Raw genomic sequence first — 22763 nt, 5'->3', positions numbered from 1 at the left:
GAGCTCTGTCACTCGGCCCTAAGCCCTGGAGCAAGTGTTGATTCATCTGCCTCACGTTGTGGTTATTGTGTATGTTTCTGGCAATACCTTTATGTGTTTCTATCTTACATTTTACTGCACTGACAAGTATTTAGCAAATACAAAACCTGAGCATTTCTCCTGTTGCTCGTGTGGCTTGTGTTCGGCTGATGGTGCCTGAAGGGTCCTGGTGGGGCCCTGGCTGATGGGGTCGGTGTAGCTGTAAGGAAACAACTGCTTAGGCAAAAACCTGGAAATTAGGGTGACTTCTGGGCTATTTTGGAAGAAGTTTACGGTGCAGTTTTAAAGAGAATATTACCCCATCTTCCCTGTGGGTTTCTAAACCAAGTAAAGCTGGTTTCTGAGGTGATATCACAAAGATTTGGTAAGTGACGCTTAAGGATTTTAGTTATGGCTGAAAAAAAAAAAGCCTATAAAATATGGTAAAGAACTGAGCTGCGGTAGGTGATGAGGTGTAGACAGGCATCCCCTGCTCCTTAGAGACTAATCTTGAAGCCTTTACCTTTGGATTTGCAGACCTTTTCAACCCGCTCTTTCTAATTGCAAGCTTGCCCACAGTTGAGAGTTAGAGGAGAGACACAATATCCAGCGCCTGGCATCTCTTTTCCTGTAACAGTCAGGTCAGAAGGGCAAAACTTACTTTTCTTCTCCTTTTTTTCACCTCTATTCTTCCTTTTTCTGCTGTGAAAGTCCAGTAGTAGAAGAGCAGAAGTCCAAGGAACTATTCTGTCTGTGTAGGTTTGTTTGGGATGGATTAGGTTGCTCTTCCCGACTCCGGCCTGGTTTTCTGTGTCACCCCCAGCTCTCTTTGCACACACTTTTGCTCTGTGTGCCTGACCAACAGCTGCATCCACTTGTTTTGCAGCACTGCAACTTTTCCCTTTAATTTTGCAATAATTCTGATATTTTAGCAAAGCATCCCACTGACTTTTAGGGATTTATGCTGCTGTCTTTGCAACTGCTGCAGTATCTCTCTCTTCCAAACGCTGCTGTTGGATGCTAAGATGTAACTGTAAATCTGCAAATATTCAGAGGCAAACAAATTAATCCCTTATGACGTATCAGTCAAAATAGCAGCAGAGGAAACTGAGACCGAGGAGAAGGTGAACTGAAACACCATCATTCTGTTAACTTGCAATCTCAGCTCTCAAAAGGGGAGGTGTACAGGAAGGATCTGCCAGTAGCTGGTTGTAATATTTTTGGATTGCTGCCTGCTTTACTTCCAATGACCCTTTGATTAATTCCTCTGCCTCTTTATTTTTTTTAATGAGCCTATTATGGCATATCTTATTGCAGATGCTGATTGGATCTCAACTGTGTATTGTGCCATTTTGATTTGGATTAAATGGCACATATCTATCTGCTGCTTCTCCCCTCTCCCCCTCCCGCTTTAGTTCATCATGTTGAGAATTCAGAGTCTCCACAATGAGAGTTTCAACCCTCCTGATTGCAGAGGATGTGCAATCGGCTTGAGGAATGTGTACTCAGAGCTTATGATCCTTGGGCAAGCGGAGACTGGGTGATGCATGGGGCTTTCAAGGGACGCTGCTATTTCCATCTGTTAATGGCATTCCGGGATGGCCAGCTCCCCAGTGCAGTGATACGCGGCAGCCGAGAGATGGGAGATGCAGGGTACAGATGTTGCTGATCTCCATAAGACGGGCCAGAAGAGATCATCCGGTGATTTTAAAAAGAAAAATATGCAGCAAAAAGCATTACTTATCCAGGCAGGTTTGGAAAGAAACTGCTGTAATATTTGGGAAGGAAAAAGAGAAGAGCCAAAGAAATGAAAGTAAGGACAGAAAAAGAAAAATGGAGGTAGTTATGAAATAAAGGGATTATTAAAATGAGGGCAGGGTGAGAGAAAGAACCAGGGTGACGAGGTTGTGGGTGGTATCTGGGTGGCCTGAGCAGATAGATGGTCAGGAGTCCCGTACAGCAGCACGGCCATCCTCACCTTGTGAGTTCCGTCACTCGGAATAAACGCAGCACCTGCGAGGGGAGCGTTTGAAGAATGTGGTTTGGACCTGTGACAAATCCCTCAATGGGAAGAGGGAGGGCCGGTAGTAGTGTCTTGGGTGGGAAGAGAGCAATGGAGGATTGCTCCAGTGAGTGGGGAAAGGATCAAGTGCTGCCAGCTGTGCTCTACGCTGGCAGTGCATATCAGAGCTGCTGGTATCCGAGTGCCCAAAGAAAATACATCAAGTGCAACATGTGTAAGAAAAATGGCCCCTGCCTGATTCTCCTTTTTCACGTCTTGAAGATATGCACTCAATTTTTGTTGTTCTCTGTTCTTTAATTGCAGATTGGGATGGTGGCCTGGAAGATGACTCTGAAGACCCCTGAGTATCCAGAAGGCCGTGATATCATTGTCATTGGCAATGACATTACATACCGAATAGGTTCTTTTGGGCCTCAAGAGGATGTGCTATTCCTGAGGGCTTCAGAGCTTGCTCGAACACATGGCATCCCCCGTATCTATGTGGCTGCCAACAGTGGAGCCAGGATTGGTTTGGCTGAGGAGATTCGGCACATGTTCCATGTAGCTTGGGAAGACCCAGATGACCCATACAAGGTAAGGATGCACAGGAATCAGAGGTGAAACTCTGCAGTGGCTCACAAAAGAATCTGATTTTTAAACTGCCTCTTCCAATAGAGGTGACAGTAAATATTTGACAGAGTATTAGATACAAAGTTCTCCTTGGTATTGGATCTCTCAGGCAGCAGGACTGGCATCCAGAATGAGTTAGTGATAAAAGTGATAAACGTTGAAAACATCCGTAGCTTTCACTGACCTCAGCTGGAGCTCTGACATTATGAGAGGATGTTCTTATCGCTCTCTGGAATTAAATTCTGCTCCCTTGAAACTTTCTTTTTGGAAGGGGTTATTTGGGATCGGGAAGGGACTACAGGTGGGAGTGAGATGAATGAACTGTTTTTTCCTGCAGGGATACAAGTACTTGTACCTGACTCCTCAAGACTATAAGAAAGTCAGTGCCCTGAACTCGGTTCACTGCGAACATGTGGAGGACAATGGAGAGTCCAGGTAAGCGCAGACAGGTCAGAATGAAAAGCTTTCTGTTCATCCTTGGCTATACAAGGTGTCATGCATGTCATGGCCTTGTCTTCTGCTAGGACATTCTTTAGGATCCAGGTGTGTAGAAAGCCGTAGCTGTGTGGGGTCAGAGTGTGCAATAAGAGAGTTCAAAGTTGCACCGTGACATGCCTTGTTTGAGGTAGTGCCGTGTTGGCTCCTGCTGCCTGGGGGCCCAAGTCATGGCTGAGGGTCCTGCAGTGGTAAGCACTGAATGACCAGGACAACAATTCTTGCCCAAAGACTTGCAGTCTAAATTTGAAAAATTACTTTTCTGCCAGATTCTGTAGAAAGGATAAAAATTCCTGAGTGAAGGCTAAGCCCCCTGTGCATTTTGAAGGGCCGGGCTGTGGTGGTTGCACGAAACTGCCTTACAGCCTATGGTTTTCCACACGTGTCTGCTCCAGGTGTCTGCGTCTTCCCAGCTGCGTCCCAAAAGTAGCACATCTGAAAATGAGGTGCAAAGAAGCTTTCAGAGCTAGGCTGCAGCTGTAGTGGTGCTCCTGGGCAGAGGGAGGAGGATGTGCTTAGGAAGGGAAAAAAAAAAGCCCAGTTTGCAGACGGGCAAGCTCTGACAGAACCAAAGGATGGTGCCGGGTGCGGGGACGTGTGCGTGCCTGTGCGTGTGCCTGCGTACGTGCCTGCGTGTGTGGTGGGGAAGCCAGTGGCTCTCTCCAGTGAAGCACCTAAGCACATGCTCAAGTACTTTGCTTAGCAAGGGCCTAGTGGAAAGGATAGAAGGCAGTCTGAGAGTGCTGAGTAAGAAGGGACTGTGCTGGGGAAGGAAGGCGTGAAAGAAGAAAGTAAAGAAAAGGTAAGAGCCTCATTATAATCTCTTGTTCTATTTCTCTTTCCTTTTGTCTGCGTTCTCTTCCTTTCTTGCCCTTTTTCCTATAATCAGCCTGCGCCTCACGTCCTGTGGGAATGACAGAAGAACACTTTTCACGGGCATTCCTCTCCCTTGGCGTTTCCTCTTTGCAGCGCTGCTCTGGCTGCTGGGATGTAGGACTAGTCCGTGGTGTTCAGCAAGGCTGCAGAATGAGCCCGTGTACGGGTCCTGGCCAGGTTTTATGCACGTTACTCTTTGGAGCCTTAATGATATTTAGTCACTTTTCATTTTCTTCGTAGCAAACTGATTCAGCAAATCACTGGACCTTGTGACTCAAAGGCTGTATGTGTCTCCCTCAGGTATAAGATAACAGATATTATCGGAAAGGAAGACGGACTTGGAATAGAGAACCTCAGAGGATCTGGCATGATTGCTGGAGAATCATCTTTAGCCTATGAGAGTATTATCACCATCAACTTGGTAATCCCCCACTGCTTTCTATTCTTCAAACTCTATTGTCTGTTTCAGCTAAAAATCCTGCAGTGATATCCGGAAGATACATCTGGGATCAGACTTCTGGTTGATGTAAATTGGCAGTAGGCTTTGAGCAACGCTACTGGCACCGTTATAGGGCTGGGTCCCTTTCAGATTAAATTTAAAACACTTTTAGAAAACAGTCATTTCGCTTCATGTGTGCTCAGTCTGTAAGTTACCGCTTCTCTTTTGTGAAATAAAACACACATAAGTTCAGCGACTGTGTTTTACAAAAAAAGAGATTCTGGAGTTTCTCAGTTTTTGTAGCCTTGTAATACAGACATGCCTAGTTTTATCTAGATGTCTGAATCGATAGGTTTTGGCTGTGTGGTAAGACAGAAATCAATGTGATTTTTTTTTCTTTTTCTTTTCTTTCTTTTTTTTAAGGTTACATGTCGGGCAATTGGAATTGGGGCTTACCTTGTTCGGCTAGGTCAGAGGACTATCCAGGTTGAGAACTCTCATATAATCCTGACCGGCTGTGGAGCCCTCAACAAAGTAAGTCTTCGCCTTTCGGTCTTCAGAGCTTATGTGGATGGAGTTGGTATTTCTGTGAGTTCTGCTGGAGACTCAAGGAGCTGCCACCACTATACCTGTCATTGCGCTTGGTACCTTTTGCATTCTCCCTTCTCGGGCTCCTCCTGATCAAGAAGGAGAAGTGACACAGGGCAGCAGCTGTGAAATTTTCATGCCTTCGCAGTCCTTTTTTCCTTTCTCTCTGGTCAGAAAGCGGTCCTTTCATGCTCCTGTTTTTCTTGACAAGAACATCGTATTGACAGCCAGAGGCACTATTCCAGGCATCCTGCTTGGAGATTGGCAGGAGACCCAGGCAGAACTGCAAATTTAAGAGCTTGAGCATGAACCGGGTGAAGGGGAAGAAGGAGAAGCAGCTTTTAACATAGGCTGTGTGCAATGAGTAAATGCCAGAAGTGGAGAAGCCCACGGACTGGGCAGCATCTTCTCCCACCCACCGTGTGCTGCAATAGAGGAAACAGGGCCGTTTCCAGTGTCTGGGAGACCGTGTTTCAAAATACATGGGCCAGAATCCCCCTGAACTTCCAGCCATCCACAGCATCGCGTTCGTGCTGGGGGAGTGCTGGAGCCTGGGGAGGAGTGTGTGGATGGTGGTTTTCAAGGGGTCAGACCCTGCTGGAAACCTCAGCTGTGGGGGCAGGGAGGAGTAACTGGCTGTAAGAAAACTTACAGCTTTCACTACTAAAGTGGCTCTTCTTTTTTTTTTTTTTCCCCCACCTGAGGCGGTTTTTTTCCCTTGCTGCCCCAAGCCTATTAATATCACAGCCTCCAGCTCCTTGTCTGTAGCAGACACGGCTCGCAGCCGACTCCGCTCTTGTCCCTCTCACTGAGGGCTTTGTTTACGCGGGAGTTAGGATTGTGCAGGGCGCGAGTGCCCTTCCCCATTGTGCAGCTTTGTTCTCAGGCACTCTCCAGCACCTGGGGTGGTTGTGTTTCATCGCAAGCTGTGTTTCAAGGAGTGCCTGCCTGACAATGGGAGATAAAAGGAAAATAGTCTCTCGTTGAATTATTCCCCGGAATAAAGGGGGCTCTGCAGAAAATGAAGCATTGATCCTATCAACTCTGGGATGCAGAACCCTCAGTTAGATCTCTTACACGCATCACACACACCTGCATCAATGGAAGGAAAAGAGGCATTTGAAGATCCATCCTTTTAAAAGGAATTGAGTCAGTTTAGTGCTTGCTGAAGTGGAGTAAGTTGCCTGGTTCCAGCTGTCATTTGTTGGGGATCGGGGCCGGGCAGAGTTTCCCAGATGGCAGGGCCAGTCTGTTTAGTCCTCCCTCTTCTGCTCTCTTCTTTCCAGGTTTTAACTGCACTCTACCCGTGGAGTGAATGCTTGTTTTTATAGGACTAGACTAATCTCACTAAATTGCGGACACTTAAAAATTAAAGATTTAGTCTAAATTAAGCACCTCATACCTCTCAGCAGGCACAGGCAGAAGGAGATACTTTCTGGGCGTGACTTATCCCATCCCAAGAATTTCAGTGGGCTGAATAATCCCATGTGTCCTTTTCTCTCCTCCCTGCTCTGTTGGAAAGGCATATATTTTTATGTAGGCACTGAACCTCTACCTGCCTAAAGGTCAGGCAAAGCAGGAACGTATTGCAGCCTGTCCAGCTTTCCCAGTAAGACAGGTAAGCCCAGACCCAACAATAAGTTTACTTGTCCTTGAATAGTGGGAGACTGGGAATCCCCATTCACTCTTGGATGTTGTGTGAAGTGTCTTGCTAGTTCATATGCTCTTCATTTTCCAGTCCCTGAGGTTCTGGTCAGAGCTTCTTGAATGGATCCAGCTTTAATTGTGTCCCAGAAGTAGGTCTGAAGTAGTGAAACGATGTCCAGTACTAACCTGAAATGACCAAGCTCAGCCCAGTTGAGGTCTTAAGGAGGGTGAGAAGCAACTGGTGAATGCTGATGCATTTGCATCATCCTGCCATGGAGGCAATGTCTACTTCAGGCTTGTCCACTGTCTCCCTGTTCTTAGACGAAGAAGTTGAACAGTTTGAACAGTGTAAACTGTTCAACACTTGTCCCTTGAATTTAGATGGACAGTTTGAATTTTCATTTGGCTAGAAGGCAGGTCACTATCAGTCAGGGGCCAATTAAGCAAAGTCTTCCCTCGTAGGACAGCAGAGGCTGTTTGGGAACAATATATGGTGTGTTCTTGTTCATTCGCGCGAATAGGTGGAAACCTATTGTAGTTTTAATCTGTGGAGTGAGTGAGTCTTGCTGCTTCTCGTTCCCTTCGAGTAGATGGTGAGAAGAGCCCTGTGCAGCAAAGTCAGTGCTTTCCTTTGTGGGAACGAGAAGGTCACCAGTCCAGCTGGCAGGGTCCTGGGGAAAGATCATAACTGAAACAAATAAATGGAAACTGGTACCTTGCATGACAGTTGGAACTGGATGTTTTCTAACACAGTTGCATGCAAATATTCCTTTAGCTTTTCCCAATTAGGTGTCGGAGATTTGAGGCACTTTTTTCCATTGCTGATTTTTAATTACTGTCTTCATAGAGGACGCTGTACAAAACGTACACGTAGTCTTGCGTCTGCATACACGTCGTCTTCAAAATGCCTTCTCTCTGCAAGAAGAGAATGTGCAGTGCAAAAATGTTTCTGCAGCAATGGAGACAATTAGGGTCTCGGAGAGCAGTGAGGTTTTTTCTGGAAAGTTGTTTGGGTTTTGGTTTGGCTTTTTTTTTCTCCTGTGAAATACTGGATTCTTTTTGATTTACAGCGGGGAGCAGAGGGGGCCTGTGACAAACATTACGTGCCAGCAGATCTGTTGCTGCTCTTGTTCATTATCATTGTGTAAAACCAGCCCGAGGGTTTAGGTGTAGAGGGAAAGGTCCAGCTGCCAAAACCAGACTGCAACCTATAACTTAGATGATGAGCTCAAGGTCAATATCATTTTTAGCTGTAGCTAATGTTTGGTTCTGGAAGTTGACTAATCACGTGCTGGCTGTGCACTGCGTCCGTGTCCCTGTACGTGGGGAGGCACAGCACTGGAAGACACCTGATATCAGGCGGGTGTAAGGATTCTCTTGCCCCATTGCCTGCCATGGGTGACAAGAAACTGCACGAGAGCCGCACAAGGTTTCCCTCCGCTCCTGATTAAGCTGTCTTTGTTTATTGCCCAGACCCACGGGCAAGGGGGAGACCTGGGGAAAAGGTGTGATGCTCCGTGGTGGGGCCAGTGCTCTGCGCGTGGGGCACCGGGGCTGCATTTCATCTGTACCCCTTTTGTCTTCACCGTTGCGTTTCAGCAGGGGGTGGAGAGGTGGAAATGACATTTCATTCCTCTCCTGTGAGCGTGTGCGCGCGCCTGTGCTGAGCCCGCTGACCCCCCTGAAAATTGAAATAATGATAATGCGCGTCTCCTGACTGCATCAAAGTATCAGCACATCAAAAGCCAGGAGGCATGAAATGCAAATGATAAAGTGAAAGCAGATGGATTGTGCATGATCGCCTGATGCCCAATGAATTTTAAAAGGTGCTGGTTCACATGGGGAGAGGGGCTGAAATAAACACGTTATCCCTGCAATTTTTTTTTTGTTCTTGCCGCTCACTCCTGACAATATTTTTTCACACTTGAGCGAGCAGCCACTCCATCTCTCTCCCTCCCTCTCCCTCGCTTTCTCTCCCTCTCTCTCTTTCGCTGTCTACCTCACACACGTCTCGGGTCATGTCGCCGCAGCTCCGGTGGAAATAATAAGATATAAACCACGAGGTTGTTATTTGCATAGAAATAGCATGGAGCCCCAGGCAGCATGGGAGAAGGACACAGAGATCATTTGTCTAAAATTTTAATGAAAACTTTTGCTGAGGCAGAGATTTTTATTATTTTTTTAACTTTGCCTGCCTCCCCCTTTTTCCGCCCCCGTACCTTCCTCCACCTCCCTCGACTCCCTTTCCTCGTCATAAGCCAAACATGGTGTGATTTCGTGTGAGATAGGTGACGTGCTGCTGCCATGCACTAACAGGTTAATTTCCATTGGTTTTCTTTTTAATAGAAGTAAGACTGAAGAGCCCAGTGCTCCCAATTTATGCATTGCTTATACTGTTAAGGCTTCCGGGACTACATTTCATTTCAGTCCTCACAAGGATGTTCCCAAGTCTGTTGCTGACTTATTTTTAATTAGTTTGCTCCTCCTTGTCTTTTGTGTTTAAAAGAAATCCTGTCTTCAAGACTGTTTTGTTAATGTAAACAAATAGTGGCTTTCAATCACATTTTCTCGGCAGATACACGTTCTAGGCTTTTTCTCAGGGAAGCCAGATTTAGCAGAGATTTTCAGGAGCCGCCACTAACTTGATACACCTCAGTTTGTGATATAGATGTTCAGCCTGGTATCTCAAACAGTTCATTTTCTGCGTGGTGATGAAGAACTGTCCCACACACTGCGCTTCACAGCAGGGCATCTGAAGTGGCCATCACTTCTGGAGGTGAAGGGAAGAATCTAACCAGCAGAATGTTCTGTTTCCTCTCTCTCCTATTTAGCTGGATTTTCCCCCAGTTTTCCCCATTTTCCCCCAAATGGCCTTCCCAATTGGGCAGGCCAATTTTCCAGGCATGGCGTGCCCAAATGGTGCATTGGGCCCTGAGCGTGTCCTCGTCCCTGGGGCCCCATGGCACCGTGCTGTTGGCCTGGTTTGTCAAGAACATCCAAGTGTGCCAAGTGTGAGCTTGACAAATACCACCTGCCAGGAGAATATGCCCATGTTGGGGAAGGAGGCAGCTGAAGAGTCAGAAACCACTAAAGTATGGAATGTTGAAAGCATAGTTCAAAACCAGAACTCTGGGCTTCGTTTCCCACTCTGCAGCCAACTGCCTGCCTGTTCATGGTCTGACGTTTTTGATCAGAATGGGTGTAATGGCAGTTATCTGCCGACAGCTTGGTCTTGGAACCTTAGTTCATTTGGTTTTGCAATGTGTTTTGAGCTCATCAGATGGAAGGTGCCTGCCAGCAGTGGTGTGTTGGCAGGGTAGGTAACCCCATCCTCAGAATTTCTTTCTGTGGAAGTTTTTGCCTTCAAAATGATCTTGATTTAAACAATGTGTTTGCTTGTTTAACCTATTCTAGACCCGAAAGAGCTCAGGAACCAGTTTACCAGATCGATAATGTGCTATTTCTGGCACTGTGAATTGGTGGTTTTTAAGGGGAGAAAACATTTTTGAAGTGGGTTGTTTGTGAGATGAACTGATTAGTGGAAACTTGGTGCTTGCTAATGCAATATGTAAATATCTAAGAAACTTCCAAGCCTACTACCAGCAAATGTCCAGTGACCTTTCCCGAGTACATCTTTCATTAATGCAGACACTGCTTGTGCATGGTAAAGACGTTAACATGATAGGTGCCGTACTGTGTCAAGATAGCCTAGTGTATGTGTCAATCACGTGACTGGGGATGAGTCCCCGAGGACTTGTTGATACAACAGACCATAATTGCTGCAAGGATCGTTTTGACAATCTGCATTTAAAACCCAACACCCCAACAACCCCTTTGCAGGGGGCCAGAAGAGAATATCCTTGTGTTTTAAATTCAGTCCTGAATTGTACTGGCTGTCAAAGCCAGAGCTGAGGTCAGTGTGGCTGCTTTTGTGGAGATTTATGGTTTTGCTGGTGTCGATCTGGGGCAGGATTGCAGTAGAGAGGTGGGGGTTGGTCTCTTCTCCGAAGTAACAAGCGATAGGACAAGAGGAAATAGCTTGCGCCAGGGGAGGTTTAGACTGGATATTAGGAAAAATTTTTACACTGAAAGGGTTCTCAAGCACTGGAACAGGCTGCCCAGGGAAGTGGTGGAATCGTCATCTCTGGAGATATTTAAAATACGGGCAGACGTGGTGCTGAGGGATGTGGTTTAGTGATGGTTTTTGTCAGTGTTGGGTTGATGGTTGGACTTGATGATCTGAAAGGTCCCTTCCAACCTGGGCAATTCTGTGACTCTATGAACCCGGGAGCACCCATGCGCAGGCAGAGGAGACGCGTATACGTGAGTGAGCTTGAAACCAGCTCACCTGGGTGGTGGTTACACCCAGCTGCAAGTTGCTCAGTGAGACAAGTTTGTTTCGAGGCACTTCAGCCAACGTGGCTCTCTGATGTTGGTTGCTCTTCAGTGTCTTCTGCCGGACACGCGGCAATACCCTCCCTGCTTGCTGGGATGTCGTTTGCTCGCTGTGCCAGAGCCCCCTGGCACCCATCCGATGGCTGCAGGTCTCGGCTGAGAGAAGCTGCAGAACTTGATGGGTGCCGTGGGACTGGAATACCAGGGTGAGACAACAGGTCGGGGCTCAAGAGGAAGGGGCAGAGCTGCTGGGGGTGCTGTGCCACGCGAGAGGCTGCAGGGTCCTGTCGGTGGCGCACCGGAGGAGCTCTGGTGTGAGGAACAGAAGCTTACACCAGTCTGTCTCGTGTGAGTGATCGGTCTTCAGTATTGCAAGCAGTAATATTTACCCTTCAATTTCACAATATGGAAAAATAAATAAAAGCCCTGTGAGACTGATGCCGTTCGGGGGTTTTACAGTAAAATACAGAATGTGGAAAGCTCTTTCTTTGAGATTCAAGGCAGGGATAGCTCAGTATCTGCTCAAGATGACTCCAGTCTTGGGATTAGATCAAAGCAATCATGTGAGAGCAATCATGTGAGCTAGAACAGCAAGTGCCATCCCTGTCATTCAAAGAAGCATTATAATTATTAATGCATGATATGAATCTTTCTGTAGTGGCACAGCAAGACTATTAGGGAGATACGTATGGGTGCAGGGTGTTTGAGAATGCTAATCAAAGAGGGTCTAGGAAATGTCAAACAGAAATTGACACTTCAACAGCGTTAACCGTCAGTCGGTTCCTCTCGTGGATCTCACCAAGGTTACCCTGCTCTTGCTGCGCTGGTGGGGGAAGCAGGAGGGGCGGCTGTGCTGTGCCTTGGGTGGTTACGGGAGGGTGGTTTCATGGGCAGAGGGTGGTTTCTTCATCTCTCTCAGAACCGATGTGGGACCTCGGTGCTGTCGGAGGTCTCCCTGGCATAGGTCACCATCGCTCACACCCCAACAAAGCCAGTCTGGTTTGAGAACCAAGGTCAGAGTAGAGCTCTTGTAAGAGCCCGTCTCAGTTTAGCAATATTTGGCAATAGGAAGAGAGCAGAATTCATTTCTTTTAGTGCCAGTGAGAGTCCCCAGCTGCTGGGAGCGCCTGCTTGGTGGCGGTCCTGGTAACACAAGGCCTTTCCTCTGTGTAGAGAAATTAATGTAAGCAGGATGGGTGCCCGGACTTCAGAGGAGTGCAAATAAACAAACACCACCCTCCGTTTCTACATTTTATTTTTAATTGCCTTTCTTTAAGTGGGGATATTTGTGTATTGTTCCCATTAGAGACAATTTACGTTCCAGGCATTGCATTATCAGTCCCTTTATGTTTGCTTAGGGAAGAAAGTCTAATAGATTTTTGTTGACTTTTTTTTCCTCCCTCCTTCTATCATTTTTAATATGGATCTTGATCAGTTTATCTATGTGGATGGTGCCTGTGCTGTGGGGGCTGTGTGTGTATTTGTTCCTGATGAAGAGGAGTTTAGCGTAGTGGCCCATATTGTGCCTATCTAAATCTCTTCCCATACATTCCAGGGAAACTGCTGTGTGTTCTAAGCCCTGTATATGTTTCATGTAACCAGGATTGTATCCCAGTTCCTGGTGATCCTGCAGAGTATCTTATTACTGGAGCATTAACTCTGGTACCTGATGTTCCACCAGAGCTGAATGGAAAAAGGCGCTTTTCAAACATGTCCCATGGTAACTGGTCTTGACCTCTCCTGGGGTGTCCCTTGGAGGATGTCAGGGTGACCTGCCTGTGGGTCTTTTCTCCGTTGAATTGTGGAGAAAGTATCTGCCATTCTGGACACTTGAGTGGAAACTTGAGGAATGGCGTTGGAGAATTGTCACTTATCTTGTGATGAAGCCTAAACCCACACTGCAAAACGAACAAAGTTTCACTCTCCAGGTGAAGGAGACCTGTACTGCAGCCTGTCCCTGGAATGGTCTCTGAACCTGTTTGGGTCCAGAAGGTGACCAAGGGAATGGCCAAAACAAGATCTTTAAGTATCCTGGAGACAATCATTAATATTGTTGATAGGGCTAGTGTCTAGATTAGGGAACCCCTAACTGAGACAGATGGGATTTATGTGTTTGCACCATGCAGAACAGGGGGCTGTAATTTTAGTTTGCAAAGTATATTGAGTCCTTTTGATTTACCACTGACAGATGGAGTGACCTTGAGCAAAACAAGCAGTCTCCCTACACTGGGAAAGGAGAGCTAGGCAAGAATTTTTTGACAAGGCATTTTTCACTTGAAAATGCCAGTTCACTGAAACTGGAACTCTTCAGGAAAAAGTATCAGTTTTGATGAATTTCTTGTTCGGAATTTTTTTTGGTCAAATGAAGAGTTCTTGTTTGTTTGTTTGTTTGGTGGTGTTTTTTTTTCCCCAACTGACTTTTATTTCCAAATTAATTTTTGTTTCTAATACCTATAACAAACATTTCAGAAGTCAAAACAAACATTTTGACCCTGTCTGATATTTGTTCAAATCTCAAGATGGCAAAATTTGATTTTCTGTTGCAATCCGTAAATTTCCAAAAATCCGTATCAATTATTGCAAGATGGAAAAAATGTTTCCTCCCAATAACGTTCCATGTTGCCGTCTGCAAACGGAGAGAATGCCTCTTCTGTAACCGATCAGCGCTGGAGCCCTGCTCCCTTTGTATTGGGGAGGTGCTTTGGGATCTTCAGCAGAAGGTGGTGGAGAAAGGCCAGCTGCGGTTGCAGCGTCCATCTGGATGCATCTTTCCCCGCTGCCTCCGAGGTGGAGTGCAATTGCTTTTTCCCCCTTTCCCCTCGGATCTCACCAAATTAAAGCAAGAAAAAGACTCCACCAGCAAGACCTGCTTCTGGATTTGCAGTCAGGAGCCATCTCCAATAACCATCAGGCTGTCAGCTTCCCCCCACCTCCCCCTACCTCCCACCTCCCCCATCACTCACCAAAGGAAAAAAAGAGCCGGAGCCACAGCTTGAAATATATCATGCAATAGTGTATCATGAATTTCTTGTGAATCACATTGGTGAAGCAGGTTTATTTATTTCTGAGACTTTAAATCAATACAAAGTAGGTCTCTTAGTTCTGAAGCTGGGATGGAGTGTGAAAAAATGAGCCCATTGTACTCTTAAAACTTTGGGGAAAGGAGATGACAGCTATATAATTCCATTTACCAGGCACTAGGGGCTTTAATGTGAAGGTGACAGGGAGCTCTTTGTGCATTTAGAGCACCATATCTTCTAAATAAAAGATCTGTAGACTTGATAGTGGAGTATAGCTCTGACTTTAATAATCTCCAAGCATTAGACCGAGCCAATATGTTCCCAAGTCAGAAGGGTCCCCCACCGAACGCTCGTAAATTAAAAGTGCAGGAACTGCACACGTTCATAGATTAGAAATGCAAGAAGTGCAGCCCGTCTCCAGGCAGAGCGGAGGTGTCTGCGCTCGCCGTGCCAACGGGCTAAAGGCTTGGAACAGGGCTGCTGGGGGACACGGCTCTCGCTGCCATCCCGCCCTGGCTGGGGTCTCCTCCCTGGCGTTGCTTCTGGTGCACCCTCTGACGGCATGTTCCGTGCGGGGGAAGAGCCGAGGGATAGAAATGAACGCTGTAAGATCTGTTGAGGCTTGACTGCACATAATAGCAGTCAGGTTTTAAGTTCCCTGCATTGTGTTTTCTGATGAGACATTCATTCTGATCATTTCTGCCTGTTTATGAAAAATAGGCTATTTATAGTATGTGCATGTGCCTTTTCTGCTTCAGGTTTCTGGCAGATAATATAAATGGTGGGATGGGAATTGCAATTATTGAAATTATTCGGATAAAAATCTGGCACTTATATTTGATATAAACACACGATATGCTCTGAATAATAACAGCACTTACGTTACATAATGATTCCCATCCAAGCCCTCCGCTGTCATTTTTTCAGATCTTTCATCTTTGATGAAACATAGGAGCCAATCAAGTTTGCAGCCAGACCAGCTTTGCAGTCAATGTCTCCACTAACGACCAGCTCAGGCTCTGAAAAGGAGCAGAGAGAAAGCAGCTGGTCATCACGGGTTTGAGTGCTAGCAGATGATTAATATGCATATGACATGCCTACAAACCTGTTGAGGACGGTCTTTTAAAGGCTGAAAAGGCGGCTAGAATCCGGGCTCTCCTTTGTGCTTCCCGAAAGATCCTCCAAAGTAAAAAGAAATGCGGTTTCCCATTACGGATGGGAGAGTGGCATTTGGAAGACCAAATGGCAAAGTGTGGACAATACTGACCGTTATTTTGTAAGCACGTGGTATCGAAGGTTGCATTATCTGGAAAATAGAAAAATCTGTGCGTTCTTGCAGTCGTGGGCTGAGCTTTAACTCGTGCAGCTCTAGAGCCAGCGTTGCCTTCTGACCGCTTCACTGATGTCCTCGTCCTTTGGTTGAGATGGGGCACAGCGCAAGCGTTTTGTCCTGTGTACCCTGTTCCATGCGCTGCTCTCTGCACACTGGAAGGGTTTGTCTTCAGGAGCAAAGGAAGGGGAGACTGAGTGCCTCATCCGAATACAGCCTGGGTCCCCAATAACTGGGATTTGGTATCAAATATGCATGGAGTGGTGGCAGTCCTGCTTTGTTGGCTATGGTTAATGCCAGTGCTTGGGGGTGCGCAGGGGAAGGCTGCTGGGAGAAGGGAGAGCAGCCCTGTGTGCTAACACCTTCCAGCGGAGGGAGCAGCACTTGCTGCCCTTCGCTCAGACCCATCACACCTGCTGCTGCTGGCTTGGGAAAAGGAAAAGGTGTCCAACATGCAGAGGCACTGGGATAACGTGCAGGAAAGGAGCAGTAACAGAAGTGAGGGATCCTCACTAGAGGCTTCAGAAAAGGCAAGTTTGGGATCTCCGTGTGGGGCCAGTCACCCCCAGCAGCTTCCTTTGACTGGCAGCAGGTCAAACTCTGGGTGGATAGAAACAAGGTTTCTGGGTTTCAGAGCTTTCATGGAGTGGCAAGAATTTAAGTTAAAGCAGATTTTCTGGTGCCAGAAGCTTACTGTCTGGTGCTCTGCTGTTCACAGCTGCTCTTTTTTGTCTGTGTTTGCCATCACATTAAGCACAAGATCAAATATTGCCAGTATTCAGGTGTATATGTATTGTGTATCTCAGCTTTAAAATCCTGGAACCTGGGCCTTCCCACCGCTCGTGCTGGACCTTGCTTGATCTTGGTCTACTGCAGCTGGCTCTGGTAGCTGCCTCTCTGACTGTTCCCTTGAGTGCCAGTAACCTTCCTGCTAGGAAGGGCCTGCTTTGCAAACTTAACCCTTCCGTGCACGGGTTTGTGCCTTCTACAAGCCTTGGGTAATGCTGCTTTCAGTTCTTAACCTCCTGCTCCGCATGGCTCACTGTACCTCCCCGGCGGACCCAAACTCTCAGGGTTTGAAGTTTACCCTTTTGACAGATCCTGATGATGTCAGATACAGGGTTTAATCCTGTGCCGCCTTTTCTCCCGCGACTTTGTTTCTAGCATTGCCGGTCTGACTGATTTGGCAAGATTTCTAAATCCACTCATGCCTCTGATGACCATGTGTCTTACTGAGGAACATCTAAATCCTTTAATTGCAGAAGCACCGGTTTTGCACTTCTCCAGCACATGTATTCTCTTTCACCCTTGGATATTTTCTTGCAGAAACATTTATACAGCAATATGCATTGCACCATTTAAGATTGTTAATTGGAGATTGAATTACTTGTCAGCCCTTAAAAATGTAGTCCTCTGAGGTCAGAGATGAGGTGGTTAGCAGAGCTGAATGGATGAGCTATTGCGTTCATTTTTTTCTCAAGCCCAATGATCATTGTCTGTAAGCTGGCTAGCCCTTCAGTGCCTTTTAACCTCTGGCACCCAATTCAGTCTGCAGCTCTGTGTGTGAAAGAAGCTGGCAGGATCTCTGACGGCTCCTGAGAAGACCGAAGAAGAGCACCCGTGCAGAAGCAGGTTAGGGGACCAGCGCCCAGCCCAGCAGTGTCCCTGGCAGCCAGCATCTTTAACCCTTTGGCTGCAGGGTTTCTGCACGGGGACTGGAGTACCTTGCTCTGCCTTTGGACTGGGCTTAAATCAGGATTTGTGCCCGTATTACATGTCCCTCCTGCTGCCCTGGGCACACGCGTGGACATACATGTCATACAAATGAAGGCAGCCAGCGCTCAGCGCTGCAACTTCTAAATGCAGCTTGGGATGACGCTGCCTTTGCTGACAAACCCTGACAAGTAAATACGGCGCTCGCTCAGTGTTACAGAGGGATTTCATTTGCACAGCCCCTCACAATGCTCTGCCACTTCACTGAAATGTCTGGAGCACTCGGGAAAAGGAGCTGCATATTTATCTTGATCTCCAAAAAGGGATTTAAGGGTGAGAGCAGGCGGTATATTAGACTGTTTTCATTGCCTGTCAGCGGTGGTAAACCCGAGCTGTCTACAGTGTCTCTAGATAAGCAGCAGCAGAGGCCCATTTTGCATGTACATGCGTTTGCATTAGTTCATAGATGGGGAGTTTAAATCCTCTTTATTTTTATTTTCCTCTGTGGAAAGCATTTAGCTAGGCTTAGGCCTGGCATCTGGAGGCCTGTGCTTTTCTTTTCCTTGAACCTAAATCTGTGCCGCTCTCTTTTCTACCAGGCCTTTTCATGGCACTGATTTTGTTAGAGGAAGATGAAGGTGTTCGCGCTCAGAAGAGAGACCCAGGAACATCTCTGTGCACAACCACAATGCTTACACTGACTTCTAAATTTTGGGGCTAGTTGTGTAATTTCTGTGCCTCAGCTTCTTCTGTACATAAACCTCGACTGACGTCTGTCTCACGGGGAGTTTTGCGAGGATCCTCCAGCGCTTGTAACATGCTGAGTGTTGTGAAATGCCAGACCACCAGGCCTTTTCTCCTCCACAGGAAAATAAATTTGAGTTAGCAAATGATAGTATTGTGCCGTACCAGTTAGGCAGTGCTTTCGGTGGGCACATCGAGTGGCTCCCTGACCCCGGCTGTGATTAACTGCTGTTGTGCAGGAAGAAAGCTAATCGGATCGCTGTAGTTTTATAACCAGATCCAAATTTTCTGTTTCCGTACCCCTTTAGCACCTTCTTACTTTCAGCCCATAGGGTCGAAACCTGAGAAATGTGGAGTGCCCCTCTACTATGAGTGAGGTATGTCCCGAGTGTTCGCTGTAGGATGTCGGGATGAGGATGAAGTCAGACCCGAGCATCCCTTCCGTGAGGACCGGGTTGCCCTGGGCTACTCCTCTCCTGGGGTGGCCCTTGAAGCTGCGCTGGTTGTTTGGTGGGGGAGGGCAGGTTGGCTGTGTGTGTTTGAGGGGGGTTTTTTAAGATCTAAATGAAGCAGGTATGTAATGCCCTCTGTCTCTTAGAAAGACTCAACCCATAAAAATAACAAACGGCATGTATTTGCTAGAATGTCAAAGTTATGAGTTTATTTTGTAATGATGTGCTCCTGCCTTCATGAGGTAAACTGGCCGTGGCAGAGGTGTTATTAGTAATATGGACTCAGTGGAGCAGAAAGCCGAGTGACCGAGAGATCAGTGTATCAGTCAGCGAGAGGGCAAATGGAAAGAGACAGCAGGAGAATGAGAAAAGAGCTGCAGTGCCTGGGCTGAGATTAGAGATGGAGCCGTGCAAGAGAATTGGAAGCCCAGCAGTCAGAGTCTTATTCTTTCCAGTCTCTCTAAGGAGCTGGTGGGGCTTTATCTTTGCTATACCTGTCTTTATGCATGGTGTTGGGTTTTCCCCCAGTTAATGGTTTAAATGGGTCCACCCTACCCATTGTCTTAGAGCAATTTTGACCTAGTGAGCTGAGCTTGGGTCAGCACCCAGGAGACTTGGTCACGTATCGGCTCCGTTGCTGCTTGGGGAAGGGCAAGTCGTATAACTGCCCTCTGCCTCAGTTTCCCCACTTGTATCGTTCCCCTTGGGGATCGCTGTTCATAAGATCTTATCCGCATACAGGGCTTGGGAAGGTCTGTTGTGAGCGGTTTGCTCCATCCTGTGGTGTTGAAGTGATGACGCCTTGCTGCAGGGATGGGCTTGTTTGTATCGCCTTAGTCATCACCTCCTTGTCCCATCCCACTCTCTCATGCTTTTCCTGTTTTTCTTTCAAAAGGTGCTTGGACGGGAAGTTTATACCTCCAACAACCAGCTGGGAGGGATCCAGATCATGCACAACAACGGAGTGACGCACGGCACTGTCTGTGATGATTTTGAAGGAGTCTACACTATTCTGCAGTGGCTTTCCTACATGCCAAAGGTAATTCCTGGCCCTGCAGCAGTGCGAGGTGCTGTTACCTATTGGCTTTGTTCCCAGGGCTTTGGAAGGTGGGGGTTCTCTGTATCTGTGGGCTTTTTCTGTGTTTGTATGGTGCCTAACAAAGTGGGTTAGGCTCACAATCAAGGCTGGTAAGCATCATGGTATTGAAGTACACAAAGTAGTTTTTGTCTTAAAAGTGCTGCAGGAACTGGGGTGCCGGGGCAGGCTGGCACTGCCTTGGGTACTTCCACATCGCTCCCCTGGCGTGCTGCCCTCAGTGCTCTGGGCAGCAGGGTTTTATGTAAGCGATGGATTGTCTCTTACTGAACAGACTCTAAAAGTTGCCCTCTGAGGCAGTAATTTGTAGGGGTTGATGTATACGTGTAAGCTGCTCTGCAGCCAGGAAGGCAGCAACGAGAACACGCAGGTCACCTTCCTTCGGGAAAGAGTGCATAGAATGAGTCAGGTGGCCTGGTCACCTTTCAAAAATTAAATTGCAACCCATCACTGATGCTGGCTATGCCTGAAGTTCAAGAGCAAATGAAGTACGACGCATGCCAGATGTTGCCTGGTCTAGTGGAAGGTGTCCCTGCCCGTGGCAGTGGGGTTAGAACTAAATGATCTTTAAGGTCCCTTCCAACCCAAACCATTCTATGATTCTATGGTAAAGAGAGTGCATGGAGCACCATGGAAGTTCCTTCAGGCTCTTGCCAAGGCTCTGGGATCCCGGCAGTGGAAGAGTTGTGCAGTGTGGGAGAAAGAGGACTCCGACCAGGTCCTTTAGGTGCCTGGTGCAAAGCTGTGCAGGAGAATTACTTCCTTCAATATTCTTCTTTTTCCCGTAGAGTGTATACAGCCCTGTTCCTATCCTCAAAGTCAAGGATCCTATAGACAGAACCATAGAGTTTGTTCCCACCAAGACTCCCTATGATCCTCGCTGGATGCTGGCTGGACGCCCAAATCCAAGTACGTAGCTCTTTGGTGGCCAGGGTGTGCAGTAACGCCTCTTGTTTCAAGACTGTTGGTCAAGGCTTTGTGTCTGCAATCAAAATACGTTTCAGAGCTTTATAAAGTAATTAGTTCTAAACAATTTAAATATAATATAAAAATAGCATGTAAATTCTGAGTGCTTGAGGAGACTTATTAGTTACTTTTATAGATTTTCTTTTTTTATGGTTCAGAGGAAAGTCGATATACAAAGGCCTTTTCGCTAAAAGAATCACAGTATTTCTGCAGATCTGGGAGAACAATTATATTGGAAATGCTGCAAACCATTGAACCCCCATGCATGCTTTTGGGGTTGTGCAGCTTGCGTACGTACAAGCTGCAAACTGGGTGACCATTTATGCCTGCTGTTATTAATGAGTTTGGGGGGCTAAAATGAGATTTGTGATAAACTAAGTTTTCTGGTTTTGGATAATATTTTTTCATCATCTCTCAAGTAATTCATCCAGCTGTCTTGAGTGCAGCTAACGCTGGCTTCCAAATCGAGTGACTTCAGATTTTAATTTAGTGGAAGCGTTAAGGAAAGCAGATGATTCCCTGTGATAAGTTAAAGCAGATATCTCCTAGGTGAAAAGTTAAAGCCATTTATTAGAGGAGATATTGCCGTGATATTCTTCAAACTGACGCCCGACACGAGGCCAGAATCTAAACGATCAGCTTTGGGCTCACGATAAAGAGATAATTTTGAAATGGATGGTCACATTTTACAGTGGGGCCACAGAGGCAAGGAATGTAGAACACAGTAATTACAAGTTTGGTCTTGATAAAACACTCTCCATCCTGTTTAAGTCAGCAGAGGTTAGCTTGCTTGGATCTCCACTTTTAATTGGTTTTGGACTTGGGTTTGCAGAAGCAGAGGTGCTTGTTCAGATTAAAGCATTCCTGAGGAGCTGTGTGCCAAGGGGTGAAGCTGGGAGGGCTTTGGGGGGGCTTGGGGGCTTTTTTTGGTGGAGCTTCATGAAGCCCCAGTGGAAAGCAGGTGCCCCTGGAGAGCTGTGATTTCTGTGATTGTCTGGGTGGGTAGGGTCTCTCGACGCCTTGGCTTTGGGATATACAGCTTATAGAGGCTCGAGGACTGCAGAAGGAGCTGTCTGCAAATGGTGCTTGTCGCTCCCCGATCCGGCATCAGCAGTCAGCCCAGATGAACGCTCTTTGGCATGGTCGCTGGAGTAGGGTCCAGGCTAAAAATATTGGAAAACCTTCCTGCCGCAGGCTTCCTGTCTGGAGAATGGAAACAGGGAAACAATACCATGGTGCTGCACGGACTGACATAGTGAGGCTTAACTCGTTCATAGTGTCTTTTGCGCCCATTTAACAAACACCCGTGGAAAGTAGAGAAATGCACCGTAAACTGCCACCCTGGTTCCTGTAGTAGGGGTATCTGTCATCCTGAGAATTTTATTTGAAGGAATGTATGTGGATTGTTAGTGCACAGATCTGCTGTTCCACGTGCAGGTGAAAAGGTGCTGTCAATATATTGGAGTTTGTGATGCAGGAGGAACCCCCCAAGTCTGATCCTGCACTGGCTTTATAAAGGCCAAATACTAGTTCATAGTTAGTGTGACCGAGGTAGTCAAAGCCTCATACTTCAGGGTAGAAGCTGGTTGTCTGCAAGGGTCAGGAAAAGTTTGTTTCTCTTGGAACTGCACAGTCATCTTGGTAACGTGCTCTTCAGGAACAGTTTGATTTGTCTCAAGCATTAGGAAGTCGCTGCGTTCTTTGGGCAGGAGAACAGGTCTGACCGCGTAGGAGTATCCAGGATGGTGACTTTTAAAGCACGTTTTGGTTTAGGAAGAGGTGCATCACCTGGGATCCTCCACAGAGCTAGTAGGTTTTCAGTATCAGAGCACTTCATTTCACTTTTTCTAAAAAAATGTGTGAAACATGCTCAGGGGTGTGCTCTGGTTTTAAAATATCATAGCATTTTACATTTAGTTCCTGAGTTTCTTCAGCATTCTTTCTTTAAAGGAAAGATTAGGCGGAATCAAGAGAAAAATGTGAGATAAGTTTTAAAATGGAAAGAGGCATTTTGGAAAACATCTTTAATGACTTTACTGCCTTTTGACAAATGTTTGTAGTGTCTTGAAAAAAACAGAGTTATTTATTTAAAAGCATGCGAAGTCCCTCTGCTATCCGAACCCCATCGTTTAACAATAAATGATGCTTTTGCTGATAAATGACTGTCTTTATGCAGACTAGCAAATGAAATAAGACATGATGGCTGAAGGCAGACAAATGCTCAGCTGTCTAATGTTCCCTTGTATTATAATCTATTTAAAAATAAATAAGTAAAAAGACAGTGCCAAGTTCTCCAGTTGGCATTTTAAAGCAAGTTTCAGTTGCTCCTTTTTATATTGTCTCTTCTTTCTT

At 46.5% G+C, this 22763-nt stretch overlaps 1 protein-coding gene across 1 annotated transcript in view; it reads left to right on the top strand.

Annotated features, from left to right (window-relative positions):
* Positions 1-22763, top strand: part of ACACA (acetyl-CoA carboxylase alpha) — a 132338-nt gene that overhangs the window by 80163 nt on the left and 29412 nt on the right. Inside the window, 6 exon segments of the mRNA XM_074596010.1 lie at positions 2345-2614; positions 2988-3085; positions 4322-4442; positions 4884-4994; positions 19245-19388; positions 20234-20354. Coding sequence (XP_074452111.1) covers positions 2345-2614; positions 2988-3085; positions 4322-4442; positions 4884-4994; positions 19245-19388; positions 20234-20354 — 865 coding nt within the window.

This window comes from Larus michahellis, chromosome 7 (genome assembly GCF_964199755.1).
Source record: "Larus michahellis chromosome 7, bLarMic1.1, whole genome shotgun sequence".
In the NCBI taxonomy this organism is placed as follows: domain Eukaryota; kingdom Metazoa; phylum Chordata; class Aves; order Charadriiformes; family Laridae; genus Larus; species Larus michahellis.
This window is presented reverse-complemented; position numbering and strand designations above follow the sequence as displayed.